We start from the raw sequence: 27,227 nt of genomic DNA, 5'->3' as shown, positions 1-27,227 counted from the left end.
ACTAGCCACTTGTTTGGCGTTTTGGGATTTATCTAATAAAACTAACCCCGAAAATACGACTTACAGTGCAACTTATATATGTTTTTCCCCTTTCATTGTGCATTTTCTGGCTCGTACAACTTATACTAAATTGCAAAAAATACGGTAATCATGTTATATTGGTCACTAACTACTGATTAACAAAAAAAGCCCAGTAAAAATCGATTAGGCTAATCGGTCAATTTGGACAATTTTACACTTGAAATGTGATCTTCAACCTTTTAACAGGTCGATACGAAATTTAAAAAATAAAATAACAAATAATACACACAAGGTCCGTATCAAGATGTGTGCTAACTGTGCTAAGTTGTAGGATGATTTAGGATGGCTAAATGATACTCCACTGCAACCATTGTATCTATTCAATCCTTCCAATTTTGTCATAAGACACTCATGCGGTACCTTCCCACTGTAGTCAGATGATGCTTGTTATTACTGTTGATAATGCAGATGAAAACATTTGAGAAACGTCTTGACTTTCAGGGATAACAAGGCTGCATAGTTCACGGATGGCCTCGATTGTCCAACTCTAGCCAGAGTTAAAATATCCCAAAATACTGCCACACTAGTGACTCATGACTTTACCCCTCTTCCCAACAAATTCTTCTCACACTGTCTCCTTCTTTTTTCACACAGGGTTCTTTCTTTCTAAAAAAAAGTTTTTTTTGGTTAACAAAAGAGTGAGGGAGTTTCATGATGAAAGCCACACAGTTCTGGGTTCCTGTGTTCGAATCCAGGTCAGTCCACCTGTGTGGAGTTTGCATGTTCTCCCCGGGCCTGTGTGGGTTTTCTCCAAGTACTCTGGTTTCCTCCCACATTACAAAAACATGCATGGTATGCTGATTGGACACTCTAAATTACCCCTAGGTATGAGTGTGAGCATGTATGGTCCTTTGTCTCCTTGTCCCCCGCCTCTGGCCCAGCTGGGATAGGCTCCAGCATCCCCCACGACCCTAATGAGGATAAAGTGGTTAAAAAATGAGATGAGGTATGAATGATACTGCTAACACTGACATATTCAGACAGCGTTTTCTAAACAGTTGCGTCGCCTTTTCCTGAGTGAACAGTTGTTTCTCATGGGGTCAATCTGCTATTTAATAGTGGAAAACAGTGTCAGCTGTTTTCCCTGCAAGCAGCAAACGGACAAATGTTTTATAAATGAAGGCGGTACTGAAAACGCGCTCGTAGAAACAAAGTGTCTGTTTTTACGAATAAGTATAACACACTGTTTCCATCATCTTGGTTCTGTTTATGGTCAGCTGTGCGGTTTCAAGTTGAAAGCTATGCATGACTCTCAAAGAGGTACTTTGTCAACTCTATCACTCAAGTGTCACCGTGATCGGCATTACTCGAGCTGCCTGTGACATTAAGGCTGACCTTTGACACTGTGGTGTTTAGACAACAACCTGTATGTTTTCAACTAAAAACAGTGTTTAACTTTCTAGAACAGGGGTCTCGAACTTGTTGCCCGTTTTGTGTGGCCTGGGAAAGTAAATCCTGTGCATTGACTTCAAGTCATAAAATCAAAGTATATCACGGTCATTCATTCATTCATTTTCTGAACCGCTTTATCTTCACTAGGGTTCCAGGGGGTGCTGGAGTCTATCCCAGCTGACTTTGGCCCAGAGGCGGGGGACACCCTGTATTGGTGCCCAGCCGATAACAGGTCACAAGGAGACGGACAACCATTTGCACTCACACCCATACCTAGGGGCAATTTAGAGTGTCCAAACAGCCTACCATGCATGTCTTTGGAATGTGGGAGGTAATCGGAGTCCCCAGAGAAAATTTGATTTTAACCCAGGACCCCAGAGCTGTGAGGCCGACGTGCTAACCACTCAAGCCGCCGGGCTGCCCTCACCTAATTTTAGTTTTTTAAACATTAAATAAAAAATAAAAAAGTGAATGTTTACCAATCCCCCTTTTAAAATAAAAATTGTGACTTATAAAAGCTAAAAATGAAAAATAAAGGAAGTTAGATAAAAAGAGTGCCTTATGGCTGACTGGCGATCAGTCTAGGGCACCTGTGTCAAAGTGGCGGCCCGGGGCTAAATCTGGCCCGCCGCATCATTTTGTGTGGCCCAGGAAAGTAAATCACGAGTGCCGAATTTGTTTCAGGATCAAATTAAAATGAAAAGTATAGATGTATATTACATTTCCTGATTTTCCCCCTTTTAAATCAATAACTGTAATTTTTTAGTACATGTTTTCTGTGTTTTCAGTTCAAAAATCATTTTGTAAAATCTAAAAATATATTTTAAAAAAAGCTAAAATAAACATTGTTTTAGATCTATAAAAACTGAATTTTCAGCACTTTTAATCCAGTTCTTTTAATCCATTTATTTAAAAAATCTAAATATTATATCTAAAATGGTCCGGCCCACATGAAATCGAGTTGCCGTTAACGCAGCCCGCGAACCAACCAGAGTCTGACACCCCTGGTCTAGACTGCCTTTCGCCCGAAGTGAATATATTATTGAACAATTTTGAGGTCAACAATGCAATCGTTATTGTCTATAAAAAGTAAACTATGAAAATATGACAATTTATTTGCTAATCAACTACTTAATTAATGGTGGCAACCCTAGTTTACCTCCCAATGATGCGGTTAAAAATTCAATCCGTTTGACCGCATGCGGCAAATTAACCAATGTTCCTCCTAGTGAAAATTGATCGAATGTTGAGGCATTAATGTCAGTCAAATCAGTTCAATATTTGTATGTTAGCTAATGTCATCATCCAAAACCACAAGTTGACCCGCAAAAAAAAAAGTTTGACACCCCTGACAGAGGAAAGCGAAAATATGAGTGGAAGCAATTGGTCCCTCAAGTGATCTTATCATTAATCGTGCGTACATCACATCGTGGTCTTAATGAGTCATTTGCCATGGGATATGAACAGTGTGTACAGCTGCTGTATTGACATCACACGCTCATAAGACCGAAGTGTTCGCAACATCGCCACATGAATCGCATCGGGGAGGGAAGGAAGACAGGAATAAGTCACCGTGAGAAAAAGAATGCTGTTGACGCAGCTGCTTTATTTCATTTATTCTACCCTATATCAAATCATCTACTATAATTAGGACTGATATATTAAAAAGGAAGTAACAGAACCAAGATTCCTCCTAAAAATAATATAGCAAATCCAGAATGCTGCTGCCAGTCCTCACAAATTCAATGAAAAATGGACTAGGAAAGTTGTTGTTTTTTAAATCAAGGCGAAAAACTATTGTTTTCTTTAGCATATTCCTTACTTATTTTACTTTATTGCTGCTGTTAATGTTTCATTTCCTGTTTTTATTCATATTTCTGAATTGAATGTGATGTAAAGCACATTGAATTAACTTGAGTTGAATTGTGCATTACAAATACATTTCTAGATCGGATGTCTGTCTATTGCCTTCAATGCTCTAAACATTATCAGTTAAAAATGGATTTGATGTCTGTCGATGTCAATATCTGTGCATGAGTTCAAATGGATTGCATGTCAATGGGAATGTTTTCAGTTTGTCTTTGCCTTGTACGAAAGATCAACTTAATCAGATCTCTTAAAACAAACACGTTGAAAACAAGGGCAGCACAAAATGCTAAACATAACCATGTTTGTGGTAGATTTGCTATTCTAGCTGAGCCATATCTTGATTTTACGCCAGCTCTCCCAAAGGACTTCATTATCACGATAAGAAACTTTATGGAAGACTTGTCCTCACCATTGCTTTTGTTGCTGCCAATTGTGTATCCTGCCATGCCACAATCAACTTCTCATCAAATGCTGACATGAGATGTGAATATTTGGAAAAACTTAAGGACAAATATTTTGTCACCAAGTTAAAATAACACATATTTTATAAAACAGGATGTTCGAGGCAGTTTTTAGCGAGGTCAGTTTTACCTTCCAAGCAAGATTATATGCTATGAGTTTGTGATTTAGTTTTATTCCGTTAAGAATAATGAGTATTTAGAGTGGATTTGCTTTTTTTTTTAATTTACTTTTAGGGTAATATCCTTAATGTTTCAAAAGTTAATCTGATTAAATGCATTTGTGTAGCCTTAATAATATTTGTGCCTGTGTATATTTGCTTCAGTTCTTCACAAATATTCATTTAAATTTTCAAACTGATATATTATATATAGAGGCGGCCCAGTAAAGGAGTGGTTAGTGTGTCAGCCTCATAGTTCAGGGGTCGAGGGTTCGATCCTAGGTTGGTCCTCACCAAGAGGCCGATGCAGTGCTGTGCCACTTATGCACAGAACAATTTTTCTGAATTTTATGAAGGGATATACTCATAGTAACCAACTCAAACGCAAACCCAGAACCATCACAGAAAGCCAATTAGACTGGACACTGTCAGCTCGGTCTCATAAGTCTGTGATTTATCTCCATAAAAATTAAAACAAAATTTAGGGGTGATGAAAAGGAGGCTTAAAGACACAAAGAGTAGGTCGTAACTTGGGAATGCAAAATGTTCTTCAGTTGAGGAAACAGCACAAATCACTGCTGGGGTCCTCTGGCAAGGGCCCAGTTTAAACAATGTTCTCCTTTCTGTCCCTTTGCTTGACGCAGATGGACCTTGCCTCCTCTTTGCGCCGGCTTGGGGTCATTCGCAAAACTGACTTCATTTCCCAGCGGTCTACGCTCCTATTAAACGCTCCCTGCGGCTATCCTGAGCTAAGTGGAAATGGGATTAGATGCAGTCTAATTCTAAATCCTGTCAGACGGTGTTGGAGAAGAAGATAGTCTACTCGGTCCAGAATCATACGTTGAGTGACATCCAAATGCAAAGATCTGGAAGCGTTTACGTATGAATGGAGACATGAGAAGCTTGAGAATTTTGAACATGTGTGCTCGGTCGAGACGTTATCACCGTTCATGTCAAATTTAGTGAATATTCCTTCCGTGACATAAGACTCTGGAACTCAGTTTGTCTCAGTAATTAGACACTAGCTGGTGTGAAAACAGGAAAGGAGGATAACATTTTTCAACATGGAAGAACGATCTCCCACTGGATAGAGTTGTACCATCTGCAGGCTGAGGTTTAAATACCAGCATATCCATTCATTACTGCAGCACCTTTTGAACCGAGCACTCAATCATCTACATACTTGAGCCTGGAACGGAACAGAGTTGCAATGTGATGAAGGGAATCGTCTGAGCGTGGGAGGACAAGGAGCAGAATGCTGATTAACTCATTGCCCGCCACGGACAACAATAGATGTTCAATTTATTTAAACAGGGAGGGTTGGCAAGGAGTGCTCATATTTTAGTGCCGTTGACAGCGCGCGACGTCAAATCCATGTTGCCTGCGTGGGTTTGGCAGCGATCAATCGCACTTAAAGATGAACTATCGTAGCCAAGCCAACCCGGTAGGCCAGTGTTTTAGTGCATTAGCCTCACAGTTCTGGGGTCAAGGGTTCGAACCCAGGTGGGTCCTCACCATGTGGAGTTTCCATGTTCTCTGCGGGCTTGCGTGGGTTTTCTCCGAGTACTCCGGTTTCCTCCCACGTCCCAAAAACATTCAGGGGGAGGCTGGTTAAACACTCTAAATTGCCCTTAGGTATGTCTGTACCCGTGAATGGTTGTCCATCTCCTTGTGCCCTATGATTGGCTGGCCACCGATTCAGGGTGTCCCCCACCTAGTGCCCATAGTTAGCTGGGAAAGGAACCAGTACCCCCCACGACCCTAGTGACGATAAGCGGTTCAGAAAATGAAGGAATGGGTATCGTAGACAGTCCTCCCAGTTACCTGATGGTTTAGGGCCTAACGCTATCAGGTTGTGAACCGAACTAAACTTTAGGGGGAAATTACGGGTCACTTTTTGATGATTTTCTTACATTCCTGTACATTTTGTTTTTGATGGATAATTGTAGTGCAATTTGAGGAGTTTTTGAAAAAATAATTATAACAAACGGAGAAAGCAGGAATTGACCCACCCGTAAATTACCAAGGAAGTCACCCAAAATTAACTCCTTGCCTGCTATTGACCATAGATGTGCAATTCATTTCAACTGGGAGAGATCTTTCAGATCAAGCGTCGTCAATGGCAGCCAGTGAGTTATATAGAGAAATGGTAAACAAGACAAATGTGATAGGGACAAAGTCTATAAAAGGAAGTACAAAAACGGCAATAGTTGGGCTGGTTGCACTCACTAAGTGAAATTCTTTCATTGAGGCCAACTGGGACCTATTCAATTCATCATGGAGTTCCATATATATTAAACGGGTTTTTCCAGATTTCACATATGCTAGCTGCCCCAAAAAGTCAGATGCTGGCTACTCCCAAGCTACTCACTGAGTGATTGAATGGACTTCATTAGGTAAAATCAAATGAACTGAAGAAATCTGTCTTTGCAGCTGTGTTCATTTAATCTTGTGTTTATTATTGTGGTTCTCATCAAAGTGGTTCTTTTAGGGTCCTTCTCTGCTCTAGTTGTGGCTTTTCCACTAAACTTTTTTCAAAAAATTGAAACCTGCATTTGTTTGATCATTTTAGAGCTTATTGACTAAAAATCGTATCTGAGAAAGAAAAAAAACTTTGAACTAAAGGAGGGAGCACTGTGAGAGAGCAGACATTGGTCTAAGCAGTCAAAAACAGAGCATTTTTGCAAGCATATTTGGTAGCATCGACATTGAGTTAGATTGACTAACATTATCAAGTTACAGAAAAAAAATCCCTTTTCTGACCTTTGACCCACTACCCCAAAATGTGATCACTTCTTTCATTTCATATTACAACAATCACTTTGTTAGTTCTTCAATTACCTTGAACAGAAATACACACAGAGATAAAAACAAAGAGACGTACTTAACCAAATATATAACCTAAATATAGATTTTCCATTATTAAAATATATTTTGGAAATATATAAAAAAATACTTTTATATAAAATTAGGAATAATCCAGAACCCATGTTAATTGTACGATTACTCAGTAAATTACATTTTCATTAAAAATCATCATGCGTTATTGTGGTTAGGGCATCCGTATTACAGTTCTGAGATCGAGTGTTCATTTCCCGACTTTCCTGCGTGGAATTTGCATGTTCTCCCCAGACCTGCGTGGGTTTTCTCCGGTTACTCTGGTTTCCTCCCACATCCCCAAAACCTGCATGGTAAGCTAATTGGACACTCCTCAATGTCTGTAAGTATGAGTGTGAGCATGAATGGTTGTTTGTCTCATTGTTCCCCGCAATTGACTGGCAACCAAATCAGGGTGCCCCCAGCCTACTCCCAATAGTTGGCTGGGGCAGGCTCCAACACCCCCGCGAGCCTTGTCAGGAAAAGCGGAATGGAAAATGAATGATTCATCCATTCATCTTCTGAATCACTTATCCTCACAAGGATTGTAGAGGGTGCTGGAGCTTATCCCAGCTAACTATGGGTACCAGCTAGGGGACACCCTGAATCGTTGACTAGCCATTCGCAGTGCACAATGAGACAGAAAACATTTACGCCCACACTCATACCTAGGGGCAATTTGGAGTGTTCAACCAGCCTACGATGCATGTTTTTGGGACGTGGGAGGAAACCGGAGTACCTGTAGAAAACCCATGCAAGCCCAGGGAGAACATGCAAACTCAACACAGTGAAGACCCAACAGGAATTGAACAAAACAATATTTAAAAAAATAAATAAAAATCTATCATTGAAAAATACAAATGATCAAAATAATACCTAACTTTGAGAAATAATTAAATAATCCTGAACCAATCTTTTAAATGATAGAACGAATATTCAGCAAAAAAATTAGAAAATACAATAAAATAAAAAAGCTTGCATCCAGGACTTCGAATGACATTCGTCCTTCCCAGGCAAAATAGACCAGACTTTTAATGCTGTGGATGGCAGCCAATTAGTTAAACACTGACATAGATTTGCCCGCAATTCCAGTCAAAATGGATTGTAGATGTCGCACTGAGAATGGTAGTCAACGAGTTAACAACATGTACAAAAGATAGTCCCAGGAGCCAAGAGTATTAACACAACTCATAAGAGGTAGCCAAAATATGTCAGGTCCAGCAGGGCTGTAAAGAAACTCTGACACATTGAACTCCACCCTCTTTCCTTTTCCTGTTTAGAGACCTTCTCTGGATAATCTATGTTGTTGTGCCACAATGCTCTGCTCAGGATGTTACCCCCTAAAATTGGCATTTACCCCAGATAACCTTGCCCCACACAAGTAAAAGTTTGAAGCCACATATATAAGTGGATTGAACAGATGGAATTTTGATGGAATACGGTACATGCAATATATTTATTAAAAGAGTGACTTCAAATCTTCAAATGGAAGGTATGAGATTTGTTTTCATTTTAAAAAATGTACAGGTTAGGACTATGATTTCACACACGATGGTCATGTGATGATTTAATTAAAAGTTTTCTCTCGATATTGATTAGGGCTGCCACAAATTATTATTATTTTAATAGTCACTAAGCACTTACTACTTATTACACTTTTTACAGTAAGTTGTTAATGTTTCATGAAACTAAATATGCTCTATTTTTAGTTTTAAAAAGTTTATTTTTAATCACAATTTTTTTATTGTACATTTTTAAAAAGAAAAAAAAACAAATATTCTCTCTTTTTTATGTTGAGTTATCTAATTTATCAACATTTTTTTAAATTGTATTTTAATGTGAAGGAGAATCATCAAGTAATCTTTCATGTTTTACTGTCATGGGCCTTGTAAAAATTACTACTAAGTGGGGAGCCTGATCTGTGTCCATGCTTGAGTTTGACATCTGTGATTTGCAAGATAGGAATACTTGTACTTTTTTTCCAACGATTGATTTTTTTTGTTGTCGAATATTTGATATGGCCTGCACTTTCCCAGTCTGTATGTCAAACAACCCCCACATAAATTGACTTGAAGACCCTTGGACAACACGGTCCAACCATGTCTTTTATTTTTAGTGCAGTGGCTTAATGCTAAAATACTGTGTTTATTTTGTTTGATGTTCATCCAAAGTTTGATTCAATTTAGCAGTGCATTGTAACAGAATGCAGAACAACAATCAAGTTAAGTAAGAAAGCAGATGAGGCTGCTCAACGGCCAAGCACGGTAGGAAAATCTGTATTGTGAGTGTCATCTTCCTTTAACACAGCTCTGATTCCCAAAACATCCGTCTGCCCCCTCATTCCATCTCGCTCCAACACATCTTGAAATATCTTCTAAAACTCACGTGAATGAAAGACTCAGATTGGAAACATCCTGTGGCCATTGATGGCCTCAAGAGCTTTTCTTCTGCCAACTGATGAGGGGGGAGCTTCTATAAAAGTGCGCACTCGTTAGCCAAAGTGATTCAATCCCAACGAGGTCCCACAAGCATTATAAGTCGTGTTTCCCAACCTAGCATGAAGGTGCACAACTTTCCGCGGGGCTTTTTCCACATGGGCGTCAACATTTTTCCGTTATAAATCCATCACTAACCAGTAGGAAAAACAGCAACAGCTCACGTCAAGTAGAAAAAGTAACAGTAAAAAAAAAGGTACAAGAAGCATGGGAACGATCCGTTCTTCTATCTCACATCATCCATTTTACCACCACATGCCATCTATCCATCAAGTTCACATAATCCACCATCCTACTCAAATTCCTTTTTTTCCTTAAAATTCACAAAATTTCGACATTAAAAAAATAATTACTCATTGGCTTCTTTCCTTCCTTCCTTCCTTTTCCCATCATCCATTCATCTATCTGCCCATCCTTCATAAATTGTCCATAACATATCCTTCCATCTATCCATTCAGGACATTCTGTCATCCGCTATTCACTCGAGTAAACAAAGTATTTTTGATGATCGTTTAGAATGGATGAGATCTCCAACTAGAGCACCTAAAGAAATGATCGATTTCAAACCCAAAACATCTTGAGCACGTTATTCCCCGTGGGCAGAGAGGGGATTCCCAATGCAAAACATGGCATTGTGGATAGATGGTGGGAAAAAAGCTGTTACGCAGAGGTGGGGATCTGCTCGAGAGATCCAGCCAAGTCCCACGGGTAAGCTTTGCAGATGAAATTGAACAGAAACATATGTTGCAATGTGCAGCTGAGTTGGAACAATACCAATGCACAGAGATGTGTTATTAGTTGCACATTTCCTGGTGATTGTTATTTTTAAAAACACATTTCAGTTTCTGATTGAATGTGTTCAGAAACAAATGTGACTTTTCAGTCCATTTGAGTTTTGTTCTAATAAACTCATCACTGCCATTTATTACAATTAGTAAAAAGTAATTGATGTGATTTTTGTTCCACTACAGGCCAAATATTTCCTGCTTCTACAATTAATCATAATCACTCTCGTTTACAAGAGCAATAGATTAATATAATTAAAAACCATAGGAAAAAAACAAAAAAATATTTAGCTGGGTCAAAACAATGCAAAAAAAAGATACTAAAAAATAGTCATAGGCTACTATTATAATCAATCAAGTATTATTAAACTTTATTTTATAAAATTGAAACCAGAGCTTGAAGAGATTACCTTTTATCAAATAAATAAATAAAAACATTAAACCATTGGCAGCACCTGCAATTATTCTTAATCAATGACTGTCAATCTAGCAATAAATGAATAGGATGATTTTTCAACTCCAGAATTAAGTTTCTAACATATTTAAACGAGTCAAATCACCAAAATCTTTAAACCATTCACTGCATTTTATGATAATTGACGTCCGATCCATTGAATGTGAACATTTGATGCCAAACGGCAGGGAATATGCAAATCATTTGTAAAATTAAACCAAATTAAATTAAATTATGCTAATACAAACAAAATTGCATCACGAGGATGAGGAAAACACGACATTTTGAGAATTCTTTACTTGAACTGTAAGTAGATGTTAGAACAATCATTCTTGGTGCAAAGATGCAGTCATGTGTTGTATGTGTTTCAAGCTAAATCTGATCAAAACAAAAACAGTCGGGCCTTTCTTTTTGTAAAAACAGCCCTAGTTCTGAAAGAGTTGTTGCATAGAAGCACGAGCTGCAAAGAATCACATTAAAAACCCAACTACTGCTCAGGCAACTGCCAAGGTCAGCCGGTTACGCCATAACAGTAAAAATACAGACGGACGGGTATTATTACATTTTCGGATCAATGTAATTATAGCCATGAATGTAATATTATTCACTTTTTGAATTGGAACTAAATCATGTGTCAAAACAGATTTTGAAACAAATACAGTAAGCAAACTTCATGTGATCTTTAGTCTGAACTGAAGTGGTGCGTTGATTTAGATTAAGATCCAAAACTGTAAAGGGGAACTTTCACCATATGGCAGGGGTGTGTCAGACTCAGGTTGGTTTGCGGGCCGCGTTAACGTCAACTCAATTTCATGTGGGCAGGACCATTTTAGATAAACTTAGATAGACTTTTTATGAATAGATTAAAAGAATTGGATTAAAATCCCTGAATATTCAGTTTTTTATAGATCTAAAACAATGTTTATTGTAGCTTTTTTTTAATATATTTATAGATTTTAGAAAATGATTTTTGAACTAAAAACAGAAAAAAATGATTAAAAAATTACAATTATTGATTTAAAAGGGGGAAAAATCAGGAAATGTAATATACATCTATACTCTTCATTTTAATTTGATCCTAAAACAGAAAGTCGGCACTCATGATTTACTTTCCCGGGCCACACAAAATGAAGCGGTGGGCCAGATTTGGGCCCCGGGCCGCCACTTTGACACGTGTCATATGGGTTAACAACGTGGCATCAAACCTTTTTGTGCTTCCTACAAAGCGTGTCCCAATGATGATATATATATATATAGTTTGTATTTCTGATCTGATTATTTTCAAGATATGTTTGGTCATTACCATTTAATTGCCAATCCGATGCCTATATTTCTAGACCAGTAAAAAATAGGAAAAAGTCATGCAATCAGCAATTTAAATTACATTTTTATGTATTAAAGTGGTGACCTTTGTGAGGATAAGTGGTTCGGAACATGAATATATGAAAAGACAAGTGGTCCCTGTGGGTGCCTCCTCATGAAATGCTCTGTTTACTAATATTACAGTAGGCTCTGTTACCATATAAAGTAGTTTCTAAAGAGAAGCACTCCTACACAGTAGCCGTTTACTTAGAGGTTTGATTTACAGCTCCCCAAAAATTGTGATGTTGTTGAAAAAATATCTTGAATACTGAATTGGTTCCGATCTTATGACCAAATTAGATACTGCTTGGGCCTGGAAAAGTAGCGCTGTTGCAGATACTGAGTATCGGATTGGGACATCACTACTGGCTACATTTTGAGTCGCCAACTGCCAAGCAGAGGGAAGTGTTTACGTGTAAACATATTTTATTCAAATTTGATATGACATTTTGGGCATTTTCAACATATATTTTGTTGAAACCCAGATTAAAAAGCAATCCAAAAAAAAACCTGAAAAAATTCCTGATCGTGCCTATGTTCACCAATAGGCCTTCCCCAAATAATCCTGAAAATCACTCAGTAGCAAGTAGAGTAAAATGGACTTGTTTAGATGTATATATAAAAATACATAATGCATCCAGTCTGTTTTCCATTTCTCCCTTCTCAACCACACCTGGATCAAACTCATCAGGAAGCTGCCCAGAAGCTTGATACCGATCCCAATTATTTGATCCAGATGTGATGTTGGAGGGAGATATAGAAAACCAATCAGATAGAGTCTCTCGAGGACCGGAGTTGGCCACCCTTGAAATAAGCCAACCTCTGAAATAACACCCAAAAAAGGATATAACAATGAAAAAACATCTTTTTATTTGTTCTATTTCACCACCTACTCACAAAGTCACAAATACCTATCTAGACGTTATGATCTTCAATACTAAAATGTGAAATTATTCGGTAAAGAGAGAGGGCGTGCTTGGAGGAGGGACTTGACGGCAAGACGCTCGTAACATAACATAAATTTTAAATTTGAACTTATATTACAATACATACACACTTAAAAGTAAGTTTTAATCTTACGTTACACTAAATTTAAACCTTCATATGCGATAACCGAGGCAAAGATGTTGACCGCGGCTTTCGAGTCGAAACTTCCTGGCTTGTCCATGCCTCAGAACCAAGTGTTCGTTTTTTACAATTATCGAACCAGGCACGACTCGCTTTAAAAGGTTTTTCTGGTGTCTGTTTCAGATGCTTGCTTGGCTTTCAAGTCCATGTAGATTCCGCTGGCTTTTTCACAGATTATCGACTTAGTCACGGTATCTCCAGTAAAATATCCAACCTGTACGGCCCGGTGCTCATAGATATCTTTACGCGAGGGAGATACGGCGAGAAAGACAGAGCGATGCTGTTCTCATAAACAGCTTCTCGCATACTTGAGCCCCCGGAGGGTATCATTGGGAAGCTCGCATCTCAAATTTGTCTCGTATCTCAAGGAGAAAATTTGCTCGGAATTTTCCCCAAATCTCAAATTTCTCATAAATTGCGACACTCTTATGTCAAGGTATAACTGTATTCATTTTCTTAAATAAGATTGATACTTTATTCGAAATTAGAAATTACTAAAAACATTCAGATTGTCAACTATTGTATTTATTTTGAAAGGTGTATTGGTAACAAAACAATTCATGCGTCATTTTTAAAAGTGAAAACAGACTGAAATTTGGCTATTTTACTAACTAACAAACAAACAAAAACAGAATTCCATGCATATTATTAGCTGCGCAGACCACAAAATAATGAAGCGGGCCATATCTGGCCCAGATACCGTATGTTTGACACCCAGCACTATAGGCAATGGTATGCCAAAAGCGAACCCCCTACGCACGGAGACCCTCCCCACGCGTGACACTCCCACCCTGGCCAGACTGACTACACGTGCGCACATACAAAACCTCATTGAAACATAGAAATACTCGTTTTCGCACATTGCCTTATTAAAAATAAACAAAAAAATCACTTACAGCTTGCGCTTCTGAGACGAGGCTGACCACGCAGAGGAACAGCAGCAGCCACCTGTAAACAGCGACATTGTGAATGACAATGTTTCAGTACATTTGACGGTGATAGACGTCCAATCCATTTGAAAAACAACAACATTTCAGTCGCTGCCACACCTCCTAGTTCTAACAAATCGGACGTTTATCACCGTCAATGCATCCAATGAATTCAATCTCACCTTAGATTCTTCACGATTCTTTTGTGATGCCCTTGCATAGTTGCAAAAAAGTCCACGCCACGCAGCTTTTTTTAACACATGACTTCGCCCCACCTGGTAGCCAAAACTCAACTAATATCTCACAAATAAAACGGCAAATTACAATGTAGTTACAACTCGTACTCACCGGAGCGCTAACCAAAAAATATATTTAAAAACTGATGGAATATTCTCCTAAAAGTCACCCAAAGCGGGGCGAGTGGTTCTTCTTCTTCTCTTTACGCCGAAAAGTCCAAAGTGTTTGCACTGGTCGCATCATTGGCGAGGGTGGTCGTTCTAGTGGGTGGAGAGGGGTTGATTTCTTTTTTGGGGGGTGGGTGGGGAGGTGTGGTGTGGCGCAAACTTCCCGAACTAAACCCATTCTTCTTGAACAGAACTTCATACCCATCGTGGACGCAACATGCAGGCTACCGCGCTGTGCCACTGAGTGAGGCCGACCTACAGGTGCTTGTTTGCGGACTCGCCAAGTGGTACGCACCGCCGTCGAGATGCTGCTCCCCGCCGGCACTATTCTGCTTCTGCTGGCTTTCTCGTCAACTTTGAACACCGCCACGGCTGAGGTGAGTCTAACTTAGTGGTGGGGAAACTATTCCATAACTGGTCGCATTGGGTGCGGGTTTTCATTCCAACCGAAAAAGAGGACACCTTTTACAACCGCAATCAGTGGGTTGAAATCAGGTGCTTCTTGTTTGCTGCAGAAATCTCATTGGTCAAAATGTCTGCGCTTGATCGGTTGGAATAAAAACATGCACTTGTTTGGCCACCCTTGGTCTAACTGTTTGAAAACTTTGGCAAAATGAAATCTTGAAATCTGTGTATTTTTTTTATTTATGTTTATTTTTTAATGTGCTTTATTGTTATATTTGCGCAGCAATGTTGTTCTGTTCTGATGGTTGATACGTCCTGCCATTTTACTGCTTTGATTGAATGGCATCCTTATCCTTGTTTCGCTCTACTGTATCTTTATTCCTGCTCTCATGAAGTTCTGGATAAACACTCCCATCTCTCCTGGGGTATGGGAGGAGAAATTGGGGAGGGGGCTGGAGGGTAGGGCCCCTGTATGTGTGGGTGTGTACAGCATGTAGGTACTCAAAAATTTTGATCAAACTTTCATATTCAATCTAGTACCCCTTTTCTTAATTCAACGTTGAGCTACATTATAATATTGGTTGCCAGTAACGGTGAAATAAATCCAGTCCATTATAAACTGGAATGGCTGTCAGCCCTCCCAGTTCAAACAGATTGGACGTCTATCGCCGTCGATGGAACAGAAAAAAATCAATACAATTGAAATGATGTTGACACCTACTGCACAAGGCATGATTTCAATGTGACGAGCCATGATTTTTATTGGATCGTGACAACATTCTGATTTGCATCATAAAATTTTACAGCTGTGATTTTAGGATTGCACAAGGTTTATATTTTTAAACCTGATTTTTAAGTTCAATACTAAAATAAGGAATGCATGTTTTCTTGTCAACCAAACACATTTTTTTTTTCATAATATACAGTCATATTGTAGATTATGGATGAAAGAACAGAACATTGAAAGTCTTTCCCTGATATGCCATACAATAAAATTCAGTTCTAATCTTAATATACACACTTAAAAAAGGAAAAATATATACCCCTGTTTTACCGCGTTTAAATTGTGTATATATGCATAATGCAGTGTATATTACTAATATATACATATACTATGTTCATGAATGTAATATGTTTTTTCTCCTTTTCTCCCTTTAATATTTTGGAAATCTATTAAAATGTTTCATTTTTATTTTGTTTTGAAATTTTTAAATAACTTTTTGACTTACTTTACACCTCATATAGTGAATATAATAAGCATAAATCCACAGAATTATTAATATTCTTTGTTTTCCTGCTTTGGCCATCCAGTTGTTTTCAGGCACACTTCATACAGGTCAATAGTCTACCTCTAATGATAACAATAATAGCTGATTAATTTATATTTTATGACTCAATAATTTCTATATTTCATGGTAGGCTGGTTGAACACTACATAGATATGAGTGTGTCCATGAATGGTTGTCAGTCTCCTTGTGCCTTGCGATTGGCTGGCCACCGATTCAGGGTGACATCCGCCTGGTGCCCCTAGTTAGCTGGGGGAGTCTCCATCACCCTCTGCGGCCCTTATGAGGATAAGTGGATCCGAAAATGATTGAATCATTTTTATATATTAACGCATTCATGATTGCTGCAAGCCCTCTCAGTCCAAATGGATTGGACATTCATCTCTAGTGTTTAAGTAAAATCTGCAGGTTTTCAAAAAGTGAAACGTAAGACTTTTTAACATCATTTTAAGACAGAATTTGATGAAATTCTCTGCCAAATTTCACAAATAATGTCACAAAAAAGCATAACTTCCAAAAATGTTCTGACATAATTTTCCACAATTACAGCAGCATTTTAAACCGGAAAGAACTTACAACCTTAGTTTGAGTTTTATTTATCTAATAAGGGCCAGCACATATTAATGAACATATTCATATTCATGTTAATGAACATATATATAAAAATCTGTAAGATTGTAGCCGAGGGCTAATATCCATCTTTAGTCCCTTATTAACACACTGTCAAGAGTAATATTTTGAAGACATTAAGCATATAGTCTAGTTGGTGTTTATTCATATCGACTAAAATCCATCAAATAAAAATATGCACTGAAGTTTGGAGTAAACTAGGTGACGTTTCCAGCACATTCTTCGCCCACACGGATGTATTGCAAGTTCAGGTGAGGGGGAGGAGAAGTTGGAGGAGCATCCCATGTCAAGATGATGAAGAACAGACTCAAAAGAGGAAGTGGCACCTCATAAGGGAGTCTTGCATTATCACACATTGACTTTCTCCCTTTCCTATTCAGTCAAGTTTTAAGATCATCTAATGAGCTTAGTTCTGGTCTTCAATAAAGTAGGACTGGTGGTTTATCTACTTTCCAAGAGTGACACACAACATCTGGTTTGTTTGGACTCTGAAGAACTCTTGGGATGAGGGGGTTTCTGTTTGGCGGAACATCTTGTGGTTGATCCGATGATACAAAAATGACACAGAACTGTTAATGATATTTGCCTGATTTTTGGGAGTCACTCTGCCCACTCAAAGTTTTGCGAACAGAGTGACTCATAAAGACGTCCAAGTTGATTGATAGTTTAAATGGTTGTAGTATTTGAATCTAAATGAGTCATAGTGACACATTTTTCAAAACAGAGATTTGGGTATAATCAAAAAGATGCTATTATCCACCATTATGCTATAATGAGAGTCTGTAGAAAAATCTTTCTGTCCATAGACTATATATTCTGTTTCCCACAATGCATCAGTAGCTGATATATTTGGTAGTAAACCAATCAGATATCAGGATTTTCGGATAGCAATGAACTATGATAGAATTAATGAAAATATTATGGAAAATCTTTACTCATTCCCTGTGTAATTGTAGTTCATAACTATATAGACTAATTAACAGCTTGGCTGCCCTTGAAAGAGAGATATGTCCAATCCATTTCAAAAGGGAAACCTGGCAGCGATCATTCACTGAAAGAAGATAATTTACAGACAGTCCTCCCACTTTAAATTAATTGGAAGTATATTTCATCAGGGGCAGGCAATGAGTTAAATGATATGTTTGAAATGATCAAAAAGGGAATCTTCATCATTATATTGCTAAGAGTAACTTCCAAAAAGGATGTTTACAAAAACGTTTTAATGAGGAAATGTCAAATGAAAAAAATGCTCACCCAGTTAATCCAGAAACGTACGTTCTGTGCTGCTTTTGACTCGTTTTGCCTTGCCAAGTCACATGTTAAGGAATTTCCAATGAGTATTTCACCCTTGTGTGGCCTTCCGCACAACATAACTTCTTGTTTAGTCTATGTTACAATCACTGCTATTGAACTAAGGCCGGGAATGAATATACAGTATAAACACTTTGTCATACTGCAACCCTTAACCCAGCTGACTGTCTTTCAGAAGGTAACATTTCAATGTTGTCACTCTCAATATCCTTTTTTTCGGGAGACCACATTGATCTTGTTTCAGTCTTGGTCTCACATGGGCAGTATTTCAACTTTAAGTCATTTTTTGGAAAAACATTTGGTTTAAAAAACCCAAATACATTGTTTTTTAATTGATTCTCGCAAAACTTGATCAAATTTCATTTATACACCACAAGACTTGACATACCCAGTCACTTTATCACATGCAACATGCAACCATCTGCTTTCAGTAAAATGTCACAAGACCTCCCAATAATTTTTTGAAAAAGAGTCCTTCAAAAAAGCACGCTTCAGTCACAATTACACTTGCCCATTTAAAAAATATATATTTGTGTCATTTTGCGAAAAACAAATGAAAATATAGTTTCAGTCTCAGTCTTATATCGGCCTCCCCTCACAAGAGTTTTAGTCTTGTCCTTGTCTTGACTCAAAAAAAGTCTTGGTCATGTCTTGCTCTCAGTCAGATGTTGGTCTCGACTCCTAAATCTTGAGTTTTGAACATGAGCAAGATTTGATTTTGTCCTTGTTCCAACTGCCTAAAGTCTTGATCTTGTTTCAGTCTAGGTCTTGGTCTCCACTCCCAAAAGTCTTGGAATTAATTTGGTCTTTGTGAATTCTGGACAAATCTCGTTCTAAGATAGCATTGTATCTAGCGCAGCACTACAACAATGAAATGTATCGTAAATTCTTCTTCCATCAACTTCTGCCTGGTTCTTACTGGTTGCTAACAGCATCTTGCGTTTTCCTTTTTGTTTGTGCAACTCAATCCTGAATGAGTTTCAGTACCAGAATAGCTTCTCTCCCTTGGTGGTCACTTTGAGTCAGGAGGATTCTAGGTTAAGTGATAGGCAGATTCCTGGAGGCAGTTTGCATTTGGGATGAGTCGCACGATTATCTACCGATCACCAAAACTACTGGTATGGCCTGGGAAGTTGTGACATGTACTAATCCTCTGGTCAACTCAGGAATGTGCGCCGGATTTGTCGAATCGGTCGGACACCCGGTTTGGTCTCGACTCCTAAATCTTGAGGGAGCTTGTAGTTTGGGTTTGAACCTAGGGACGAACCATCAAGCCCCTCCTGTTGAGACGACAGCTGGTCTTCTCACTGTGCCGGGCCACCAGCCAAGCAGCGCTGCCTGGGAAGGCGCAACCTTCCTGACCCCTGTTGTAAAAATGCCTACATTTGGAATAATTACCATTGTGGCGCTCGTCTGTATTTTGACAGGCGACAAAGATGAATCGTAATTCTGTAATTGCTCTGGGGCACTTTTTATGCTCCAGAGAGGATTAAAAAATCGTTTTGTCCTATTGACATTGACAACGGTAGACGTCCAATCCGCAAATGTTTCAATGCTACTGCTAGCAATTCCTTTTTTTTTTATTTACTACCTGAGTACCTCCAAGTAAAATTGAATTAGACGTCAAGCACCATCAATGGTAGGCATTGGCTGCCACCTATAAAATAGAATGATTAATATCGATATTTGATCCATGTATAGTTATGAATAGTCGTTCATATTTTCATTATTTCTGCCAACAATTGAATAAAGCAATGTTCATTCGCTCCTCTCAATCAAAATTGATTGGATGTCTAGCGCAACAATTAATGATAAATTAATTGCGATTACCGTATTTTCTTGACTATAAGTCACACTTTTGGCCACAAAAAATCTAATTTATACTTTCTTTTGCTAGTGCGACTAAATACTCAGGTGTGATTTATAGCCCGAAAAATACGGTAATATTGATTAATCTTGATGAATCTCAATAGTTTTTTTGTATTATTATTTTTTGTGTCTTTTTTATATTCCTGATAAGCACTTTCACGCCCTGTTACTTAAGAAGCATTCACTCATTTGCCCATTTCAGTCAAAATAGACCGGACGTCTAGCACAGTCAATAGCAGCCAATGATTCCCCTATAAAATGCTAATCCACGTATCGTGCCAGCACATGTCAGGAAGACAGATGGATGAATGGAGTCAGGTATTCCAACCCAGCTGTAATGCTGTTTCTTTGCTTGAAAATGTCCTCGGTTGAGGCATTGGCATGATTTGGAGTGTCCGTTCTGTTGCAGTCCTTAAACCTGTGACCTTCTGGCTCCTCATTTTCGACGCCACAGCCAAATTTTTATGGATTGGGCTACCGCCGCCAAAGGTTTCCCTGTGGTCCGAGCATTTCACTGTGACATGTCACATCTGTGTTCAACTTTTCACACACAAAAGTCCAAAGCTAATAATTCTTGTACACGATCTCTCTCTGTATTGTTGTCACTTTCCAAATGGTTCACTCTTTTATGAGTAAAGTGAGGTGTTCAAGTGTTGACAGCAGATTTAGGGCGAAAATGCTTGGAGGTTTGGACCGGGGTGGTTCCACCTATCTGTCCTTGGTTCTTGACCAGCGTGTCCATTTCTTGTAATGGACAGATGATAATAAAGAAGACAGATTTACAACAGATTGCATTTTTGCACAAAGAGGCAAGTTTGGGCGACGACCCATCTTCAGCTGTTCCCGGCAAGCTTCCATCATTGTGACAGGTGCGCGATAAAAAAAAGAACAAGGTCTGGTCAACTTTTCCACTGTGAATGTTTGGTTATGTTTTTGTTTCTGCGGTTACAGTACATTCTGAGAATCGCAAATTGAGAGGGATGGCATGGAATTTTACTTAGCAATCATTGTTTCAGTTGTAACTCAAGATTGGACTTGAGACCACATTTGAAGCGTCTTAGTATTTTCCCATTTGGTCTCAGGTTATGTCAAAGTTGTTTTGTGTGAGCTTTGACTCCCAAATGTCTTGGTCATATCCCAGTGAGTTCTGATGTTGGCTAAGTCAATCTTGGATAGTGTGGTCTTGACCATTAGGCTTCTAATCTGTCGATAGCTGAGAGGTCTGTAGTGCGGTCCGAAGCGAAGGTATAAGATGCGTAGTCGTGGTTGTGAGCGTGGTCGAGGTCCTGGGAACAAAACAAGATGTTGGAGATCAGGTGAGGCAAAACAAGGCGGTAGCACGAGAAGGTACTTTACAGTGAACTGTTAAAGACGATCCAGCGATGTGGTCAAGCTCTGTGTGGCTCCGTGATTGTGATAAGCCATTGCTTATCCCATCAGGGGCTGGACCTGTGATTGGATGAGAGGACCAACCACTCACCTGTCTGGCCCTGGGCCTGACAACTAATGGTTTCTGCTCTTATGTGAGCCCTTGCAATGTTTTGAAAATGAAAACAATGATCCCCGTTTTAGTCTTCCTTTATGTTTTTGTTACATTCCTATAGAACACACGCGTTCCCTCACTGATCCCCGAAGGCTGGTTGGGCGTGACTCTTATGGGCCGGAAGACCGCCCTGGGTCCTGTGGCGTGAATACTGTTACAATGATTTTGGGTGTCTGGGCTTTTGAGCTTTTTTTCTCCGTGAGATGTTTGGGTGGCTGGCTTCTGGCATCAATTAAATAATGCTCACAGGTGATTTGTCGTAATTCTGGGTCTCTCACTACAAATAAACTAACTTTTTTAGCGCAATCACTCGTACACACTATCATATCGCCCCTCTACCTCTCTTTTGGTTACTAGTTATCTCCTAAAAGAAAAAGGGAGCAGCTGTTTCAAACTCATTCATCCATTCGTCATCCGTATTCACACCCTAGACTGGTCAGCTGTAGGGTACACAGAGAGAGAAAAAAACAGTCAAACTCAGAATCATACCGCCACTGAGCTTGCACGCACCGAAGTCAGGCAAGTGAACCACTACATCGTCAGGTGGCCTGGTGCAAACTGAAATAGTATATTTTGACATTGTATATCTAATGAACAGAGGCTCCCTCTAAATACAAAAGGGAACCAAAACTAAAGTCCAGAATAAACATAGACAACACAACCGCAGACAAGAGAACTAGGAAAAGGACCACTACCAGCCTCTTCCAATCAAAATGGATTGGACCTTTCGCGCCATCAATGGTAACCAATGAGTGCCCTACAGAGGCTTAACCAATCGATCCAGATCGACGTGTCGTTACAAACCTAACGTGTTGCTACACAGAACCTGGCCAAAATTGAATGGGTTAATTCTCCTGCTAAAGTATATTGTCTTTCACTGTCAGGGATGGTCTTGGTTGCAACCATGTAAGTGGGATGTGCACATGACTGAAAACACATGACCCAAATCCACAAGAGAAGACGTATGGTTCACATTTGGGTCGAGGTCTGTTACAAGGATTGACATCATATCATTCATTCATAGACTCTCGTTTTAAGTGCAAAGCCAGAATGGAGTAGGAATGTAATCCCGCAATGGCAGAACTCACGTGCGTTGTCACTGTAAAGCTTTAACTGAAGGAACCGATGCATTTTCCAGCTGCGTCACGGCCGCAGGCTGCCGAACTTCTTTTGCTCTGTTTTTCTACGAAAGCTTGATCAGATCACTTCCACGCAGGAAATGAGTTAGGAAGCTCGTGTGAGAAGAGCTTTCTCACAGTTGGCATTTTTATCGAAAAGGTAGAAAAAAACGTTATGTCTCATAACATGATTTCTGTACAATTCTACGTGCTCTTGTAAACTTAATTAAAGCAAGAATTATTTACAGAATAATTCAAATTTTTTCTCCTAATATTACGACTATTTTTTTGGGGCTAAAATGGCAATTTGAACTGACTAATACATGATTTTTGTTCTAATCAAGTTTTAGTAATTGTAACAAAGATTCTTTATTTCAGTGAAAATATATATTTTTCTCAATTAAGTTAATTCATCTTTATCTGTGCCATTCAGCCTCACGTAGGTATAAAAATCAAATTTTCTCTTTCTATGATGACTATACTTTTCTAAAATTGTCATTTTATTCCAAAAATCATGACAATGTGATATATGAATTTTGCATAAATGTACTTTACTTATTCCTGTAAAATAATAATTTATCCCATTAAAAGCCAATTCCTTTTTTTCAATATGTTTTTCAGATTTTTTTTTTCTTACAACTTTTCTTCTGCTAAAATTAATTTAATCCGGTAAAAACATTATGATGGTCTCATGGAACATGTTATTTTTTCCATGACAATTATTGTCAAATTTTCACCTTTTCCCTCACAATAATATGATTTTTGTTTCTAAAATTCTCCCATGTATTTCCATTTTATTCTCCAGATTTTGGAACATTTTGACATTTTTTAACAATAATGAAAAAAATATTACAAATCTCTGATATTCTCTTATATGTATGAGTGCTTTCTCTTAATTTAATAACTTACTTTATACTTTAACATAAAATCATTGTAAAATGTACATGTCTTGACCTAAGATGTGTCCACATTCAGTGTTCATAGTCTACAGTACAAGGGAGACAATGTATAGTGATGTCATAGAACAGTCATGCATAGCTGAATCTGGTGGGTGTGAGAGCAAGCATCAAACTTTGTTCCGTGTGAGAAAGGGTCCGTTCACTCGGAGAACACTTGAGTTGCGTCCCTGTGAACGCGCAGCAATGTGACACAGGATGTCGGCTGGAGGAAGGCATTTTTTTCTCCTCTTCCTTGCCTTTTATGCTCACAAAGACAAGAAAGGGTTGGGTCTGTTATCTGGAATGCTTGAGGACAGCCAACCAGAACATTCTCACTAAAACATCCATTCACTGCTCACACTAGGTACACCTTTTGCTAAAACCTTGCTTTTTGTAAAAAGAAAAAAAAGAAAAAGAAAAATCAGACTAATATTAAATTGTCAGAAAACTAAAGCCATATATCCTATAAGAATTTCAGAAAACCCAATTTAACTACTTCAGAGACAAAAATACACAAACTATAAATTGTTTTATTTGAAGTCACCATTGAGTATAAGTCACATTTTTGGGGATCATTTTATTTGATCAGTAACCAAGAACAAACATTGTATATTGTAGTTCTAACAATAAAATAAGGGAACAACTGAAAAATGATTTCAAAAATATTGAAAAGGGCACACGTGTCTACGTGTCAGGTGTTTATGAGATTTACTTCTTTAAATTACAGAAAATAGTCACCCGCCCTATAAAGGATTAAGCCTTAAAAAAGGATAAGTCGACGTTGCAGAGTAGATGTTCACGTTAATGCTCAATAAGGCAAATGAGTGGAAAAAAAGGCATCTTATACACTGTTGTTGGTAGATGTCAATTATAATTATATATTATTTATTGTATATTGTATTTTTCAATATTATTTAAAAATATATCATCTATAAATGTATTTAAATCATATTAAAACAAATTACTCAGATGAAATGTGTAAGGTGTGGCTTGGTGGTTTAGCGGTTAGCACATCGGCCTCACAGTTCTGAGATTGAGGGTTTGATCCCAGGTCCCTCCTGTGTAAAGTTTGCATGTTCTCCCTGGGCTTTTGTGGGTTTTCCCAATACTCCATTTCTTACTTTCCACATCCCTAAAACGTGCATGGTAGGCTGGTTGAACACTCTAAATTGCCCTTAGGTACGAGAGTGAGCATGTATGGTTGTCCTTCTCCTCGTGCCCTGTGATTGCCTGGCCACCAAATCAGGGTCTCCCCTGGCTAGTGCCCATAGTTAGCTGGTATAGCCAACTATGGGCACTAGGCCCTGCCTCCTCCTGCGACCCTTGTGAGGATAAGTGGCACGGAAAATGAATGAATGAATAAAATTAGAAGTACACTCTGGTTATGGCCCCAGTAAGTCGATTATTATTGAATTTCATAGTGTTTACCTTCTTGCCTATCTCTGTGAATGCTCATGTTTCAGTGTGATCATCTGCAGTGCCTCTACCAATCAAAAGGAATTGGATGTCTCGCACCATCAATGGAAGCCAAAGAGTTAAATGAGTGCCTTATAAATCTCCTGTTTCTCCTTTGTCACAGGTTGAGTATTCTTTTATGGGCCCCACACGCTTGTTATTGTTCATTTAAGCAGCATCGTAATGGTCAGAGTTGCTTAACCTTGCAAATGACCCAATAAAGATAAGGCGGCTGTGGTAAACCGCACATATCATGCCTTCCATGAGGGGATGGACTATTTTTTTTCCTCAGTAGTCAGGTACTTTTTTTGGGAGGTCTGCTGGGACATTCTTGACCTTCTCTGGTACTGACAAGTTAGGATGAGAGGAGACAAGGAAGGGAATTTTATGCCATACTTGGAAGACCAAATGGCTCTGTAAACAACACCAACGTGCGAACGTTGGAATGCTGTGACGCGAAACAGCGATGATGTCATAACGCTTAGAATGTTAACTCATTAACTGCAATTGCAAAGCCAACAATAATAATCGCTGCCAACCCTCCCATTCCATATAGATTGGACAGTTTCCTTTCACATCCCAAAACATGCATGTTAGGCTGGTTGAACACTCTAAATTGCCCCTAACTCAATGGTAGTCAATGAGTTAGATTGTCATTTTTAAAATCTGGTTCACAATAGACAGGCTTAAGATAAGGAGAGGAGCATTCCTGTCATTGCTTTGATGACCCTAGATCAACCCCAACAGCGCAAATGTCCAGACTGGCTGCGGGTGGGCAAAACCCGGCAAATATGCAAACAACATTTTTTCCATTTGACTGGAAAAAGACTTCAGATTTCACCAAAGAATCATTTATCATATTTCACTTTCAAACATAGTGTCATCTATGTTCAATTATTTTAAACTGATCAGAGTGCTTTTCATGTAAATGAAGACTTCAACACTACAGTACAAGCCAAAAAGCTGAAACGACCAATCCTCACATATAGTGCAAGCGCATCCGTTGGGACCACCGAAAAGCGTTCAAAATGTCAGCAAGTAGTAATGTGAAGCAGGACATTGGGCAGAACCCCACAGATCTACAGAAAAATTAACTCTGCAAATGGGAAAATTGTTTTAGGGGATTTCTCAGGAACAGAATTGGCTGCACTCCAGCTGCAAATTACTGATTCCACGTGAGGAAGGGGCCACAGAAAAAAATGGAAGATGAAAGCACAACAACTTTTCAGTCATTGAACTCATTGGCTGCCCTCAACAACACTATAGAGGTCCAATTCATTTTAACTGGGGAGGGGGTGGCCTACGGAATGAAAGTGTATGTGTTAAATGCCAGTAAAAATAATCAACAACTTTAGAGCCTCTTGTAGTTTTTATTCATTTTGGCCTTATTTTTTATAACCCCTTTTGTTCAATTAAATCGCAATGTGAAATTGGTTATTAAGGTAAAAAATAATATAGAAACTACTATAATTAGTATCTGGCATCATGTATGTCACAGTTCTATAGTGATGTCTTTGTATATGAACATTAGTTCTTTGTGTTTAAGTTAAGTTTCACAGTCACTTAAACAGTCACTTGCCCTGTAAAGAGTTCTAAAAATGTAAAATGTCAAATAAAACTCATGTAAATTAAGTGCAAATGAGATATATTTTTTACTCTTTCCCTATTTGTGCTGTGAGCCCCCCAAATGCAAACTAATTCAGTAATTACAAAAAGAAACAAATTCTCTTGCAATAACCTATTGAATGAACTTATTTTATTTTCTGAAAAAAACAACAGAACAAAAACTGAATTTCATGATTTATTACAATAATCCACTATAATTAAAATAATAATAAACTCCATTGTTTCATCAAATCGATGAATTTCCAATTGAAATGTTTGTTTCAATTGAAAACAAACAACAGTCAACCTTATTTAGAGCCAAATTCCAAATGCAAAACACATGAAAGCAGGCCCTTAGAGGAAAAATGCCTCCATTTGAGCGGGGTCTTTGACCCCTCCAATCAGTTGCTCCATCTTGACCAGTCACATGACCCTCCAAGGCTCATCCTGTTGACCTTCCACCCCCAATGAGGTCATTAGAAAGGATTTAAGAGTTCAGAAAAAAGCCTTTAATATGAGGCTCATGTTGATAAGGACACTCACTCTTTGTAGGCCACCACATCTGTTTGAAATGCCACTTTGTTAACTCATTAAGAAAGTCTCTAATCATTGCACCTTAAAGGGATGGGGGGGATTTCCTCCCTCAACTTTTGATGCTCCACCCAAAACCAA

The 27,227-nt window shown here is 38.5% G+C and overlaps 2 protein-coding genes across 2 annotated transcripts in view; one reads left to right on the top strand and one right to left on the bottom strand.

The window, feature by feature from the left end:
- col4a2 (collagen, type IV, alpha 2) overlaps positions 1-14,836 on the bottom strand; it is a 48,238-nt gene extending 33,402 nt beyond the window's left edge. Inside the window, exons 1-3 of the mRNA XM_077617576.1 lie at positions 14,340-14,836; positions 14,174-14,266; positions 13,959-14,010 (exon numbers count right to left, since the gene is read on the bottom strand). Of these exons, the coding sequence (XP_077473702.1) occupies positions 13,959-14,010; positions 14,174-14,211 (90 nt within the window). The 5' untranslated portion in view covers positions 14,212-14,266; positions 14,340-14,836. The remainder of the gene's footprint in view (positions 1-13,958; positions 14,011-14,173; positions 14,267-14,339) is intronic.
- Positions 14,556-27,227, top strand: part of col4a1 (collagen, type IV, alpha 1) — a 39,811-nt gene continuing 27,139 nt past the window's right edge. Inside the window, exon 1 of the mRNA XM_077616531.1 lies at positions 14,556-14,772. Coding sequence (XP_077472657.1) covers positions 14,701-14,772 — 72 coding nt within the window. The 5' untranslated portion in view covers positions 14,556-14,700. The remainder of the gene's footprint in view (positions 14,773-27,227) is intronic.

The sequence above is a fragment of the Stigmatopora argus genome, chromosome 13 (genome assembly GCF_051989625.1).
Source record: "Stigmatopora argus isolate UIUO_Sarg chromosome 13, RoL_Sarg_1.0, whole genome shotgun sequence".
NCBI lineage: Eukaryota > Metazoa > Chordata > Actinopteri > Syngnathiformes > Syngnathidae > Stigmatopora > Stigmatopora argus.
This window is presented reverse-complemented; position numbering and strand designations above follow the sequence as displayed.